The sequence below is a fragment of the Coturnix japonica genome, chromosome 33, assembly GCF_054131305.1.
Source record: "Coturnix japonica strain WE chromosome 33, WE-NBRP24, whole genome shotgun sequence".
Lineage (NCBI taxonomy): Eukaryota > Metazoa > Chordata > Aves > Galliformes > Phasianidae > Coturnix > Coturnix japonica.
In genome coordinates, this window is record NC_140695.1 from 2,816,361 (window position 1) to 2,829,257 (window position 12,897).

The window sequence follows — 12,897 nt, forward strand, 5'->3', positions numbered from 1 at the left end:
TGTTCTGTTGAATGTGTTGCACTCGGCCTCGTCCAACCGAGCCAGGGCTGAAATGAACTTGTTTTTTTGTTTTGTTGCGCAGAGCCAAAGAAACGGGGCAAGTTCATCTCCTGCCTTCGTTCCCTGTTGAAGGCCTGCCCCAGGAGAGCGAAGCAGCCTGAGCCTCCAACATTCTCGGGATCCATGTCCCTGCTTGACATCGTTGAGAGGTATTTAGCCAACAGGACTTGAGGGCTGAGCTGTAGGAATGGAAGCATCCTTTGCTGTTTGAAACAGAGGGCTTTTCTAAGCTGTGTTTCAGCAGAAACCAGGCATTGGCAGGAACAGGCAACTATTGGCAAGGGTTCGGTGCAGCTCTTCCCTCACCCTGCACCATGACTGACAGCATGCTCTGTTTTCTCTGCAGAATGAGTTCTCCCAGTAAGAGGGCAGAGTCAGCAGCTTGCAGTTGGCGTTCCTGCTTCTGCCTGGGCAAACCATCCCCTGTGGCCAAACGCCAACTGCAGAGCAGTGCCAGGGAGCCCTCTGAAGCAGAAGTCTTGGTCCTGGCAGGTAAGCATGCAAATCCAGCTTTCAAAACACTGCTTGTCAGCAACACAGGTAGAATTCATGCTTTCAGTGGGCTTGTACATCCTTCTGGCATTCAAGCCTGTGCCTGACATCTTCAGTTGACTCCTGTCTTTCCCAAATGAGTCTCTTGTCAACACAAGAGCTGGACCTGCACGAGGATCACTTTCAAGGCAGTGACACTATTGCTAGAAGCCTATTTGCTTCTGCCCACCATCACTGCATAGCCAAATGTCAAGAACCTGTTTCATGATTCATCTTGTGAAACTTTGACACTAACTGCTGTGCGTCTACTCCTTCCTAGGTGACCCGAGCCCTTGTATATCTCCAAGACGCCGGGCATGTTACGATGCAGCTTCCTGTGATTCCATCAATGAAGAACTGTTACTAAGCACAGGATGCTGCAGTTCAGATGAAAGCCTTCCGTATAACATCAGTTATAAAGAGAAGAATGCCATCATCGTTGAAGCTCTCGTTCATCCCATACCTGCTGAAGCTGCTGACCTGAGCCTGCCAGACTCCTCAGGCACCAGCCTGAACCGAGTGCCTTTCGAGGACAGCCCAGCCCAAGCACAGCACGAGTGCCCCGACAGCAGCACAACCATGCAGGCTCAGGTCAGCATTACAGAGGAGAAGCCAAACATCTTGGAGGGGGAGGTAGAATCAGGCCAAGAGTCCCAGGCTCCGGGCAACAGCACGACTTCTGAGACACTCTCGTCAGACAACAGAGAATGAGTCCCATCTTTCCTCCAGACCTCACACCCCCTCCTTTTTCCTATTGAATAAAGGCACGCTCGTGCTCAATCAACGCCTTGACTGAATTCTGAGTTTTCATTCACAGAGATTGGGATGAGTACAAGAAACATCAAGACAGCTCAGCTTGCAATGCTCTGGCTGTGGGGTGCGTGCAGGGACACTGTAACCATACAGGGAAAGGCTTCCACTGCTTCCTCAAGCTGTAGTCCAGCCCTGCTACTGCTCTGTGGCACAAAGCCCTGAGGGATGTTCCATATTGTTAACCTAAGTGAAGCCAGCTTCATGCACTGTGTTTTGTTGTTGCTGGGTGAGAGGGGGATGCACGTTGGTGAGAAGATGAGCATTGCTGGATCTGCCACGAGTGTCCCTTCTGCCTCTAAGAATATGTCCTAAGTAGGATGTGAACACTGCTGGCACTTCCTCATTGCACGTGCTTGGAGGATCTTCAGTTCTTGCACATTCAGGATGTCTGTCAGTGACTACGAGGAAATTCTCAAGTACTAGGAATTCCATGAAACAGTTGGAACGGGTAAGTGTCATCTTTGTACAGAAACAGCACGCCTAACAGTCTGTCTCACCACTCTAGAATTAATCTGAGAATAGATTAACAGCTCTTGTCAGTTCTCTAAGTCAGGTTTCATTTGTATAAATTTGAAATTCGTTTTTTAAACCAGTTGGAAATTGTAATATTATATTAGAGAAGAATTCACACTCAACTTTAAGCATCTGTGTTTTGATTTGTAGGTGGTTTTGCAAACGTAAATCTTATGCGGCATCTTCTTACTGGTGAAAAAGTTGCACTAAAAATCATGGAGAAAGTTACTGTAGGGGTAAGCCAAAAGGCATTTAAATATGAGAATATCTTCTGTTGGAGTTGTGGAGTTCTCAAGAACACGGGGGCAGGTGGGATGGTACATACGAATGCAGCCTACTGGTCCCATTGCCTTTTGAAAGATGCTGTAGAGCTGGAAAAAGTTTAACAGAGCACCACAAATCTTCTTCCTCGTTGTTCAGAGGGCAGAATTCTCTGGCTTTAAAATGGAGGAAGTTATTACGTTATTACATTACATTACATTACATTATTGTTATATTATTACAGCAATTTTACCAAAATGCCAATGAAAATGCTGAATGTTTTACTTTTCATTTTTCACAGCTCTGTTTCAGAATTTCTATGGGAGTGATGTCAGTCATTGCTGAGTTGATGTTGAATTGTGTACTGTCCCGTATGTGCTTGTTCTGTTCCACAGCAGTCAGATGTGGTACCTGGTATGTCACAGTAGTTAGCGATTTCATCGCTTGCTTTTATGGTCTCTTAAGGATGACTTGCCTCATGCTAAAACAGAAATTGATGCCATGAAGAACTGAAGTCATCAACGTGTTTGCCCATTGGATCACGTAAGAGAGACATCAAAGAAATACTTATAGTCATAGAGGTAAGAAATAGTTTCTGCTTTCTGTGCTGTCATTGTTACTTACCTTTCTCTGATACTCTCTAAATGCATTTTCAGATAACCTTATCTTACAGGGAAGCTGTTTGATTGCATTGATTCTAAGGACCACCTTTTGGAAGAGGAAGCTCCAGTCTTTTTTTGACATATTGTTTCAGCAATTGCTTATGTTCACAGTCAGGGTTATGCCCAGAGACCTCAAACCAGTGAGCCTGAACTGTAGTCAGTCTTCCATAAATAATAATGAATGTGTTTTTATTTTTCTGTTGGGAGAGAAAGTTACAGTACTCCACTCCATTCCAGTGGATTGCAGGAGAGAACTTAAGGCGGGAGAAGTAACACAAAGTAGAATTCATGGGTTGATTGAATTGATAGAATTATTTACTGAGATAAAGGATAATAGTTATGATGAATGCAAAAGCAATTGCTCACCACCTACCAATCAGTGTCCAGTTAGCCTCCTAGTAGTGGAAGAGATTGACATGAAGTTCTACCCCCTTCAAAACTCCTTCCACAATATGTCATATAGTATGGAATATCCTTTGGCCAGTTTAAGTCAGCTGTCCTAGTTCTGTTCCTTCTCACTTCCTTGGGCTCTCAGCTGAGATTGACTGTGGCTCTGTACGACGCTGCCTGGCAGCAACTGTAAGCATCACTGCGCTATCTCCATTGTTTCTCTAGAATGAAAACGTAGTATTAAATCAGACACTGAAGAAAATAATTCAGTTCCAGCTGAAACTCAGAGAATAACTTGTGCTTAGGATTCTTTCCCTACAGGAAATGTTAGATAATTATTGCTATTTGGTACTGTGTTGTGTAGCTGAGCTGGATTTTGTTATCCTTGAAGAAGTATCTTCCTCTGAAAGGGGAGTAAAACATGATGCTCCTAATGAGCGGAGCAGAGACACAGATCTGATCTGAGTGTTGGTTTCCCATTTTTGTGATGCTCTTTGCTGCAGTTTGTATCTAGAGAGAAGCCCTTGTGGTGTCAGTCTGTTGTGTAACCTGCTCTAGTTTTGTGCCTCAAGGAAGAGTGATCCTTTAAACAAATGGTGGCTGTACAGAGGGTATGGGGTGAGATGCATTCCTCTGGCCCCATCCAATGGATTTTCTGTCACTGAAGACATGAAGCACAGGTTAGGTACTGGAAGGCTTGAATATTTCCTCACCAATAGGTTAGAGCTTGGCATTTTGTAAGCTGCTGGTATCTCTCAGTAAAGCAAATCATTACAGCACGAGCATTTTCCTAGGCATCTTATGAAATCCCTCTATCTAAGGCTACTGGAAGGCACTCTGAACAAAAATCATTCTCCCCAGCTTCTCTTCTCTGAGTGGGAGCTTCAGCCCCCTGCACAGGCTGGAGGTCATCCCCAGAACTTGCTTCAGGTTGTTATCCTTCCTGGCCAAAAACCAGATACAGTATTGTAGATGTGGTCCAGTGAGTGTTGAAGCAGGAATGACTTGTCGTGGTCTGGTTGTGCTGCTTTTTAATGCAGCTGATGATCTTGTACTTCTTTTCTGTCAGAGCACACTGCTGGCTTGCATTCAGCCTGTGGTCTCTCACCACTTGTCCTCCTAGTTCCATACAGTTCGGTCTGTTCATTAAAATGTTTCAGTAAGTTGGTCTGGTCCTACGAAGCAGTATGACTGCAGTAAGCAGTGTACATGGTGTGCTGTGAGTACTGCACACATTCCTCTTGGCAGCTTGTGGAACAGACATTGTGCATTGTTTGGATTGTGTAAGCATTCCTGTTGGTCTCTTGTGATGCTCACCTTCTTAGAGCACCTTTCCATGTTTGGCTCTACATATTTTGGTACCTTACTTGTTTTTTTTGGTTTAGCAGGGATGGTCTTCTTCTGAAGCATCCTCAGTCTTGGTCTGGGCAGCATACTTAGAAATGACATGGACGTTACATGAGTGGGTAATCAAAGGGGGAAAGATCTCACCTTTCTGATCTGTTTCCTTTTAGAAGACAGTCCTGGAGAGGATTTGCTTTCCTTGTTTCCTGGAGACTTGGATTCTTAGATGGTTTTGACTGCAGCTATTTCTGATGTTAATTCCTTTTTCTGTACTTTAGTAGCCAAGTGCACGTGGAGTGCTTTGGAATTGTCTGAAGTTGCCAGGTTGCTTGTGATCACATATGTAACGTGGAGTTATGTGTGGTGCCAGTGATAATTCAGTGTGATGAACTTGAAGGCTTTCAGTAGAATTGCAGCCCTAATAGAAACAATGACTTGAACTCTGGAATTCTGTGTAAAATCATTAGCTAGCTTGTGGTCCGGGTCTTCAAACCAAAGGCTATGAGGTGCTGCTCTTGTTGACACAGGCTGTGAAAGATGACTTGAGCTCTAAGAGTAATTTCCCTTCTGCTCTTGATATGAACGTCAAATCCAAAATTACAGTATTAAGAACATAATATAAAAGTTTTTGCTGCTGGCTTGTGGACCTGCATTAGCTGTTAGCCATAGTTTGGAACTTGCGAAGCAATCTTATTTAGATTTTAGTGATGAAATCTTTTGATGAAATCTTCCTTTTAATTCTGCAAAAGAATCTCAATGGCACATTTCTTTTCAGTCTGAAAAGGCTCTGACATAATGAAGATGTGCCAGACTGCAGCCATGTGCCAGATGTGTTTGGATCCATGGAATTTTCTGATGTAGCTTCAGTGTTTGAAGAATCTCCGCTTGATCTAAATACTCAGAGAACAAAGCAGGTGTGTAAAGATGTAGTGCTAGTTTCTTACAGAAAAAATATAGCACTTAATCCAGAAATTTACTTCTCATTGTATATAGTGCTTACTCCATACTTCAGTATCTAGTAAACCTTGACCGAAGTAAGATACAGATTGAGCAAAGTATGTTAAGCATAAATTTTGGTGCCTTCTACCTGTAGGCCATGGTTCATTTTACAAGAACCCTAACTCCAGTGTTTGGTTTGCACAGAAATAGCAAGCAAGGGAACAAGTAAAGGAGTCAGTGAGGATTTTAAAACGCAATGGAAAGTGATAAGGCACAGTTGATAAGATTTTGGAGTTAGGTGGGATGTACACAGAGCTTTAAAGAGGAAGAATCTTCAGGAATAGTCAGCATGGATTGACCAAGGGCAAATTGTACTTGACCCACCATTGCTAGGTGAGCTTCTGCTTTATAGCATCAAGCTGCATAAAGAAGGCAGTTTTAAAAGCAAGCTTACCAATTCGTTTTTAACCAGTGATTTTTTCAGGAAGGAAAGCTTATAGATGCTGTTTGCTAATGGAAGATGGAGAGAGGAAAAGCAAGAGAAAGGCATGATGTGTGCATAGCCACCACATCCCATCTGCAGCGTTCTCCCCCTCTGCAAACGAGGAGCAGCTCATCAAGCTTGGCCTGGGCCATGGAAAGGGAGCATGCTAACATCTGGGCCAACCCAAACGAGTTAGTTCTGCAGGTTGGTTGTTTTCTGCTGTTTGTCTCACGTCCTGTTGCTCAGCGGTAGATTTGTTCATGTTCAGTGCCAACAGGAAACACCCAACAGGTGGGGTTTGCAGAGAAAGAGGTCCTGCAGGTCTTGTGTGACACCCATGGAACCGTAGCGAGGCTGCATGTGTGTAAAACACCAGGAATCAACAGAGGTGTGAAGGTGAGCTGTGGGCTGCAGTACCACAGGAAGGGATGTGTGTGCTCTGGGTTTGGATGCTTCTGTGTGTTTTAAGTGACTGAGATACCACTGCTCAGTCTGTTTGAGTGTATAGAAGAAGTGTAACATCCATTCTGATGGAGTATTGTGAACGGAGCCCTGTGGGTTTGAGACCTGCCTTTAAGCTTGTGGGCATCATCCAGGAGTTGGGGATGGGGCAAGGGAAGTTGGGGTGAGGGATGAAGCGTAGGAACAGAAACTTCTTTGGTCCATATTAACTCCTCCCTTTTTTGATTAGGAATCGATGTGGGTTTCTTTTATAAAGAAACAGACTCATTGTGAAGCCTGTGAATGAATTGATTCACGCCTGCTGATTGGTGCTGTTCTCTACAAGGAGCTTCAGTGGAAATGGACACTTGTGGTCCACTGTCTGGCCCCCTCCTATGTGCTCAGATCAGCCAAGTTGTCAAGGCCTGGCTCTTGGTTGGTGAGTTGTGCCAAGGTCAGAGAGTTGGATTTTCTGGGCTTTGAGACACGTCTTCAAGATGCACATTGTGTTATTTCTGATGTGTTGACCTGTTGAGGTCCAGCCCCAAATGAGGATTCAAGTACTACCACAGCAGGAATGGTTTAGATTGGAACTGGAATGCAGAAGGTTGGAGTCAGCAGGAGCAGGGAATCGATCATCCCCCTGTACTTGGCACTGGTGAGTCCTCACCTTGAGTTCTGTGTTCAGTTCTTGGCCCCTCACTGCAAGAAGGACACTGAAATCCTGGGATATGTCCAAAGAAGAACACTGAAGGTGTGAGGTGTCTAGAGCACAAGTCTTTTAGCAAGCACTATCTTAGAGGCAGCCTTGATTTCTCCAGCTCCAAGCTTTGTGCCACAAGAGCTCTCCTGCTTCTAACTGTGATGTGAGACCGTATGGAAGGCTCTGCAGAAGTCCTTCCTTTTCTTGACTGTATTTTGTGTGGCTTTGGACTTGTTTTCATCTTCCTCAAAGCCCTCTGCCCAATTCTGTGTCCTTCTCTGCAGCCATGAATTCAATATGGAGCAGGTTCCTGAGCTCAGCGTCCAAGACATTCACAGCGTGAGCTCCCTGTGTAAGATGTATTTCAGGGAGCTCCTGAACCCTCTGCTGACCGAGCAGCTGTATGCCAGGATCTCTATAAGCTCAGGGCAATGTCTTGGAAATGACACGTACCAGTTCCCTGGCCATCCTGGTTAGTGGTTGTAGCAGTGCCCCAGCTCTGAGGTCTTCTTTCTGTTAGCCCCATGAGTCACGTCTTTGCCACATCCTGCCTCTCACTGATGGCACTTGTGGTGGTGCCAGGAGGTGCTTATTTAAGCTATTCACAATGGTTGTGAGAATTCCTTTTCCTTTGCTGTTCTCCTGCTATTGGTAGAATGGGGTTAATAGCAAAGTGGACTTGGAGACGAATGCCTGCTGCGAGGAGCCGCACTGTGCAATCAGGCTGTAAAGCTGCCCAGTGCTTGCACCGCTTGGCCTTGATGGCACGGGCTGTGTGTATAATCAGGAGGGGTGTTAACTCTTTGAAAGGCCCGATAATATCAGTTCAAGAGGAAATGGTTTTATGTTGAAAGAGGGAAGATTAACGTTGGATGTTAGGGGAAAGTTCTTTACTAGGAGAGTGCTGAGGTCCTGGAACAGGCTGCCCAGGGACATTGTGGATCCCCCATCCGTAGAGGTGTCCAAGGCCAGGTTAGATGTGGCCCTGGGCAGCCTGGTCTAGTAAATGTGGAAGATAGGTGGCCCTACCAGGCAGGGGGAGTGGAGCTTCATTATCCTTGAGGTCCCTTCCAACCCGGGTCATTCTGTGTTTCTGTGTTCCCCAGATGCCTCTTGGAAGGCATCAAGTCTGCCTCAGTGCTGACCACCAGTGCACTGTCCCCATGGGACTTAATAAGACACTTGATTTCTCTGGCAGGGATCTGCTCGGTGATAAACATGCATGCTAAGAACTTAGTGATAGTGTGGGCTCCAAACCTCTTAAGGTAAACTTCTTCTTCCATTTCAACACGATGCTTAGTTCTGCTGTCCCCCAACCCAGGTGCACAATTTCTAGATGACAGTTTCTACTCACTTGTTTAGCTGGGACTGCTGTGTCTCTGATCATCCAGGAGAATTAGTGGCATCACATCAGTGGCATTGCTGTTTGCCCACTGCGGAAGTCTCCAGAGCCCAGCTTGACAGTTTTTGGCTACAGAAATTCAGACTTGGGGAAGTGACCTCGGGGAAATGACTTGTAAGATCTGCCTTTTCTTCAGATCCCAGCAGAGCCAATCTTCCTGCGCCAGCAAAGCTGCTTGCATGGAGCTGCAGATACAGTCAGCTGTTGTGGAATTACTCATCAGCCACACAGATGTCATCTTCTGCTCCAAATCCACACCAGCCATGGGAGAGGGAGTAGGTGAGCATCTTCCTCCATTAGCTTGATCTTGATCTGACAGCTTCATCCAATCCAGGGCTTCTCCAAGACCTTTGAAAATTCTATTACTGTTGAGGAGACAGCAGGCTTCTGGGCTTAGATTAGAATATGGTGCCCCATTCCTGGATCCTTAGTGTGTCCAAACACAAACCTTACATGGAGAAAACCATCACTGCTGTTAAGATTTTTTGCAAGCAGTTGAAGCTTGATTGAAATGTGGCAGCAAAGCTTTCTGAAATCCCAGACCCCTAGTTTTTCTAGGATTTTTGTTTGCCTGTTTTTGATACAGTGAGCTGCTCTTAATTGTGGCTGTGTCCTTTGCCACGAGCATACCTCTGAGCACACGGTTATTTTGAGCTCCTCTTCTTCCAGTGTCTCGGATAAGCAAGTCTGAGAGAAATGCAGAACTGGGATGGCTGTGCTGCTGCTTCCTCCTCCATCTCACCTGTGGTTTTCCCTTGCAGGGCACAGTTCTCTGCCTGGGCCCAAGTCTGTGTGGGTGTCTCCATCCACAAAGCTGCTCACACTGCAGGAGGCACAGGCTGAGAGGAGAGGCCAGAGCAGCTCTCCTGTTGCAACACAGAGCAGCAAGATACAAGTGGAGGAAGGGCCTGCAGCTGTACTGAGGAACTTCAACGCAATCATTGATTTTCCATCTGAAAGGTAAAGAAAGAGGAATTCCCTTTCCAGCCCCTATCATCATTGTTCAGGTGATTTCTATTGGTTTATTTTTTGTCCATTACATCTCCAAGCACTCAACTAAAAAACAGTTGCACTATGGGCTCAGTGGAGCCACACAAGGTGCCTTTCCTTCCTGGTTGGGCAGGCAGTCACAAGATGCAGAAAGCCACGCTGGTGTCTATCCTGGCCTGTGCTGCCTATACCTGGAAACACTGGGGTTTTCCAGATTTCAGGGCCACGCACCTGAAACCAATTGCGCTTCTCCTGTAAGCAGAGCTGTTGGTCGGACTTGCTGGCACTAGAAATTAAAGATGGCAGTGAGCTGAGGCCAAGGAGGTGTTAACGTAAGAGTCAGAGATGCTTTTGAGCTTCCCTTATGGCTGCACCATTTTCTCAGAAAGCAGTTACGCCTGCCAGCTCCTTTCCTGCTGCTGAGCCTTTGCTCACATGCTCCGCATCTTGCTTGACACGGTTGAGAGGAATGTAGCCAGCAGGACTTGAGGGCTGAGCTGTAGGAATGGAAGCATCCTCTGCTGTTTGAAACAGAGCGCGTTTCTAAGCTGTGTTTCAGCAGTAAGCAGGCAGTGCCAGGAGTAGGGAACTGCTGGCAAGGGCTCGGTGCAGCTCTTCCCTCACCCTGCACCACGACTGCTCTGTTTTCTCTGCAGACCATGTTCTCCCGGCAAGAGGAAGGAATCACCTGCTGGCAGTTGGTGTTCCTGTTTCTGCCTACGCAAACGATCCCATATGGCCAAACACCAATTGCAGAGCAGTGCCAGGGAGCCTTCCAAAGCAGAACGCGTGGTCCTGGCAGGTAAGGGTGCAAATCCAGCTTTCAAAGCACTGCTTGTCAGCAACATGGGTAGAATTCATGCTTTCAGTGGGCTTGTACCTCCTTCTGGCGTTCAAGCCCATACCTGACATCTTCAGCTGACCCCTGTTTTCCCAAAGGAGCCTCTGAAGCCTTTGCCTCCATGGGCAGAGGAAGTTGGATGCTAACCCCTGTGTATCCACTCCTTCCTAGGTGAATCGAGCTCTTGTGAACCCAGAAGAGCCAGGTCAAGTGCTGATTGCTCAGACAGTGCTTCCATCAACAGAGACCTCATGGGAAGCACAAGTTGCTGCAATTCAAATGAGAGCCTCCTGTGTGCCAGCAGCGACGGAGAGCAGGAGGTCATTGTTCAGGCACTCATTTCTCCCAGCTCTGCTGAAGGGGCTGATCTGAGCCTGCCAGAAAACACAGTCACCAGCCTGGACTGTGGCCTGGTGCCTTTGCAGAGCAGCCCAGACCAAACACAACCCGAGTGCCCCAACAGCGGCACCTCCAAGCAGGACGAAGTCACTGTCACTGAGGAGCAGCCGAGCCTCTTGGAGGGGGACTTGGAGTCAGGCCTCCAGTCCCAGGCACCCGGCAGCAGCACGAGCTCCGAGCCACTCTCTCCTCAACAGCAAAGGATGAGTCCTGTCTTTCCAAGTGACTAAAGGCACGCTCATGCTCAGTCAACGGGATGGGGTGTTGGAAGAAGAAATGCTTAGAAGAGAAAATTTCCAGTGTTCATTTTAAAATATGGCATTTTTAAAAAGAGAAGAAGATAGAATAAGCAGATGTTGACAGATAAAGGGCACCTCATCAAATTTTGGGAAAGTCCATCTTGAGGAAACTTGGATAAGAGCAGAAAATAACTGTTTATGGATATACCCAATCACTAAAAATACCACCCTGAGTGCCAGCTCATGGCCCCAGACCCTTTTCTTCATTTCAAGAGCTGTCATCACAGAGGGCATCTTCCTGAGCTGGAGACCCTGAAGTAAAAGAATCCTTGGTCCTCAGTTAGTCCATGTAACTGATTTGCCTCGGAGCTGTGAACGTCACAGTGCACTGCTGAAAAACTGGCAGAGTTCCCCTGGAAACCCTGATTTGAATTCAGCAAAGTTCATCAAATCCAACAAGATTCAGAGGAAATGTTACAGGAACAACGAGTTGATATTTTCTCTGAAACTTCCTGGTAGGAGCACTAGAAATGTGGTCAGAAGTCTTTGTGGCATATGTAGGCCTCTTTTAAGAGATCAACATCACCTTTTGCAAAACAGAAAGATGTGGTGATTTATTCACATGAATACTGTGTCTGAACTCCACTTGTACCTGCCAAAGATCCTGCTACCTTCTCAGCTCAGTGAAGATTTGGCCTGCTGTATGCCCTGAATTATGGTATGGTCTTACCAGATTTTCCGAGTGAAATAACACATGACCAAACACTGCTCCTACTTCAGAATATATCCTGAGTTCATCCCACCTAATACAGACAGAATCATCTTATGCTCTGTTATTAGAGTATGAGAGATGGTTTGCATTGTTGACTAAACATACTTTTAGCACCATAGAACCATAGAATATCCCAGTTTGGAAGGAACCCAAAAAGATCATCAAGTACAACTCCTGGATCCACACAGGACTACCCAAAAATCAGACCCTGTGTCTGAGAGCACTGTCCAAAATACTTCCTGAAATCTGGCAAGCTCAGTGCTGTGACTACTTAATCTGGGGAGGCTGTTCCAGGGCCCAATCACCCTAAATCTTACTTCACTGATTCCTGAGAATTTCTTGGATGACCACGTTCCTATGTCATATGTATCCAGGTTAGATTGCATGAACCAAGCAGATCAATGTGATCTCATCCTCAACAATTTTGCATAAACCTAAAAGCACTGAGTTTTGTAAATGGGAAAGAAACACAAAGCAGACGCAGTTCTTATTCAAACTATAAAATGTCTAGGTGTTTCATGGGAAAAATAAATTTATATTGAACATATTTATATGTAAATTTTATTGTACAATAGAAATAAAAGAACATTAAAAACAATGAGAAACATGCTGTTGTTTTATTCGTCTTCACAATGATGATGAAGAAAATTAAGTACAGAAGGATTTGGCCCAATATTCACTGACTTGCGTTGTCCCAGATTAGACTTCTCTAAGTGTAAACTCAGAGACCGAAACTACTGTCTTGATGTTCAGATGTCCTTTGCCCAAACCAGTGGTGTTGCTCAGGTGTGTATAGGTCTGTGGGTATGTGTGCAAGGACGAGCATGCACATATATGTGTGTGCACAGGGGTGTGCAGAGTGTTGGAGCTGCACAAGGACATTGTGGTACCGGTGTGTGCGTGCACTTTGGGAGTGAAAGGAAGGGGTTACACATGTGTGTCTAATGTCTGGACTGTGGCAGAAAAGAGGCTGCAGTGTTGTTCTCTGTAGGAAGAGGCCAGTAGTTGCCCCATGTCAGACAGAACCAGTTCAAGTGCTGGCCAAAGCTGAGTCAAGGAGTGATGCTGCTGGCACTTCTGTGATAACTTTGTTAAGGAAGGTTCAAACCACTG

The 12,897-nt window shown here is 45.8% G+C and overlaps 2 protein-coding genes across 5 annotated transcripts; both read left to right on the plus strand.

Annotated features, from left to right (window-relative positions):
- The first annotated feature begins 360 nt into the window (after positions 1-360).
- LOC146755377 (rho GTPase-activating protein 32-like) lies at positions 361-1,618 on the plus strand. Its single transcript, XM_085525719.1, has 2 exons — positions 361-552; positions 872-1,618. Exons 1-2 carry the CDS (start codon positions 375-377, stop codon positions 1,300-1,302), a joined length of 609 nt encoding a protein of 202 aa, XP_085381845.1. The 5' UTR covers positions 361-374; the 3' UTR covers positions 1,303-1,618.
- A 3,658-nt stretch (positions 1,619-5,276) lies between these two features.
- LOC146755378 (rho GTPase-activating protein 32-like) lies at positions 5,277-12,382 on the plus strand. 4 transcript variants are annotated; one of them, XM_085525640.1, is made up of 7 exons: positions 5,277-5,488; positions 5,998-6,393; positions 6,689-7,096; positions 8,463-8,822; positions 9,305-9,503; positions 10,190-10,335; positions 10,546-12,382. In XM_085525640.1, the coding sequence occupies exons 4-7, from the start codon at positions 8,651-8,653 to the stop codon at positions 11,001-11,003; spliced, it is 975 nt and encodes a 324-aa protein (XP_085381766.1). In that variant the 5' UTR covers positions 5,277-5,488; positions 5,998-6,393; positions 6,689-7,096; positions 8,463-8,650; the 3' UTR covers positions 11,004-12,382. The 4 variants fall into 4 exon arrangements, with proteins under 4 accessions (XP_085381766.1, XP_085381767.1, XP_085381769.1 ...); XM_085525641.1 differs by having other exon boundaries at positions 5,998-6,201; XM_085525643.1 differs by having other exon boundaries at positions 5,279-5,488; positions 5,998-7,096; positions 8,680-8,822.
- Positions 12,383-12,897: the final 515 nt, after the last annotated feature.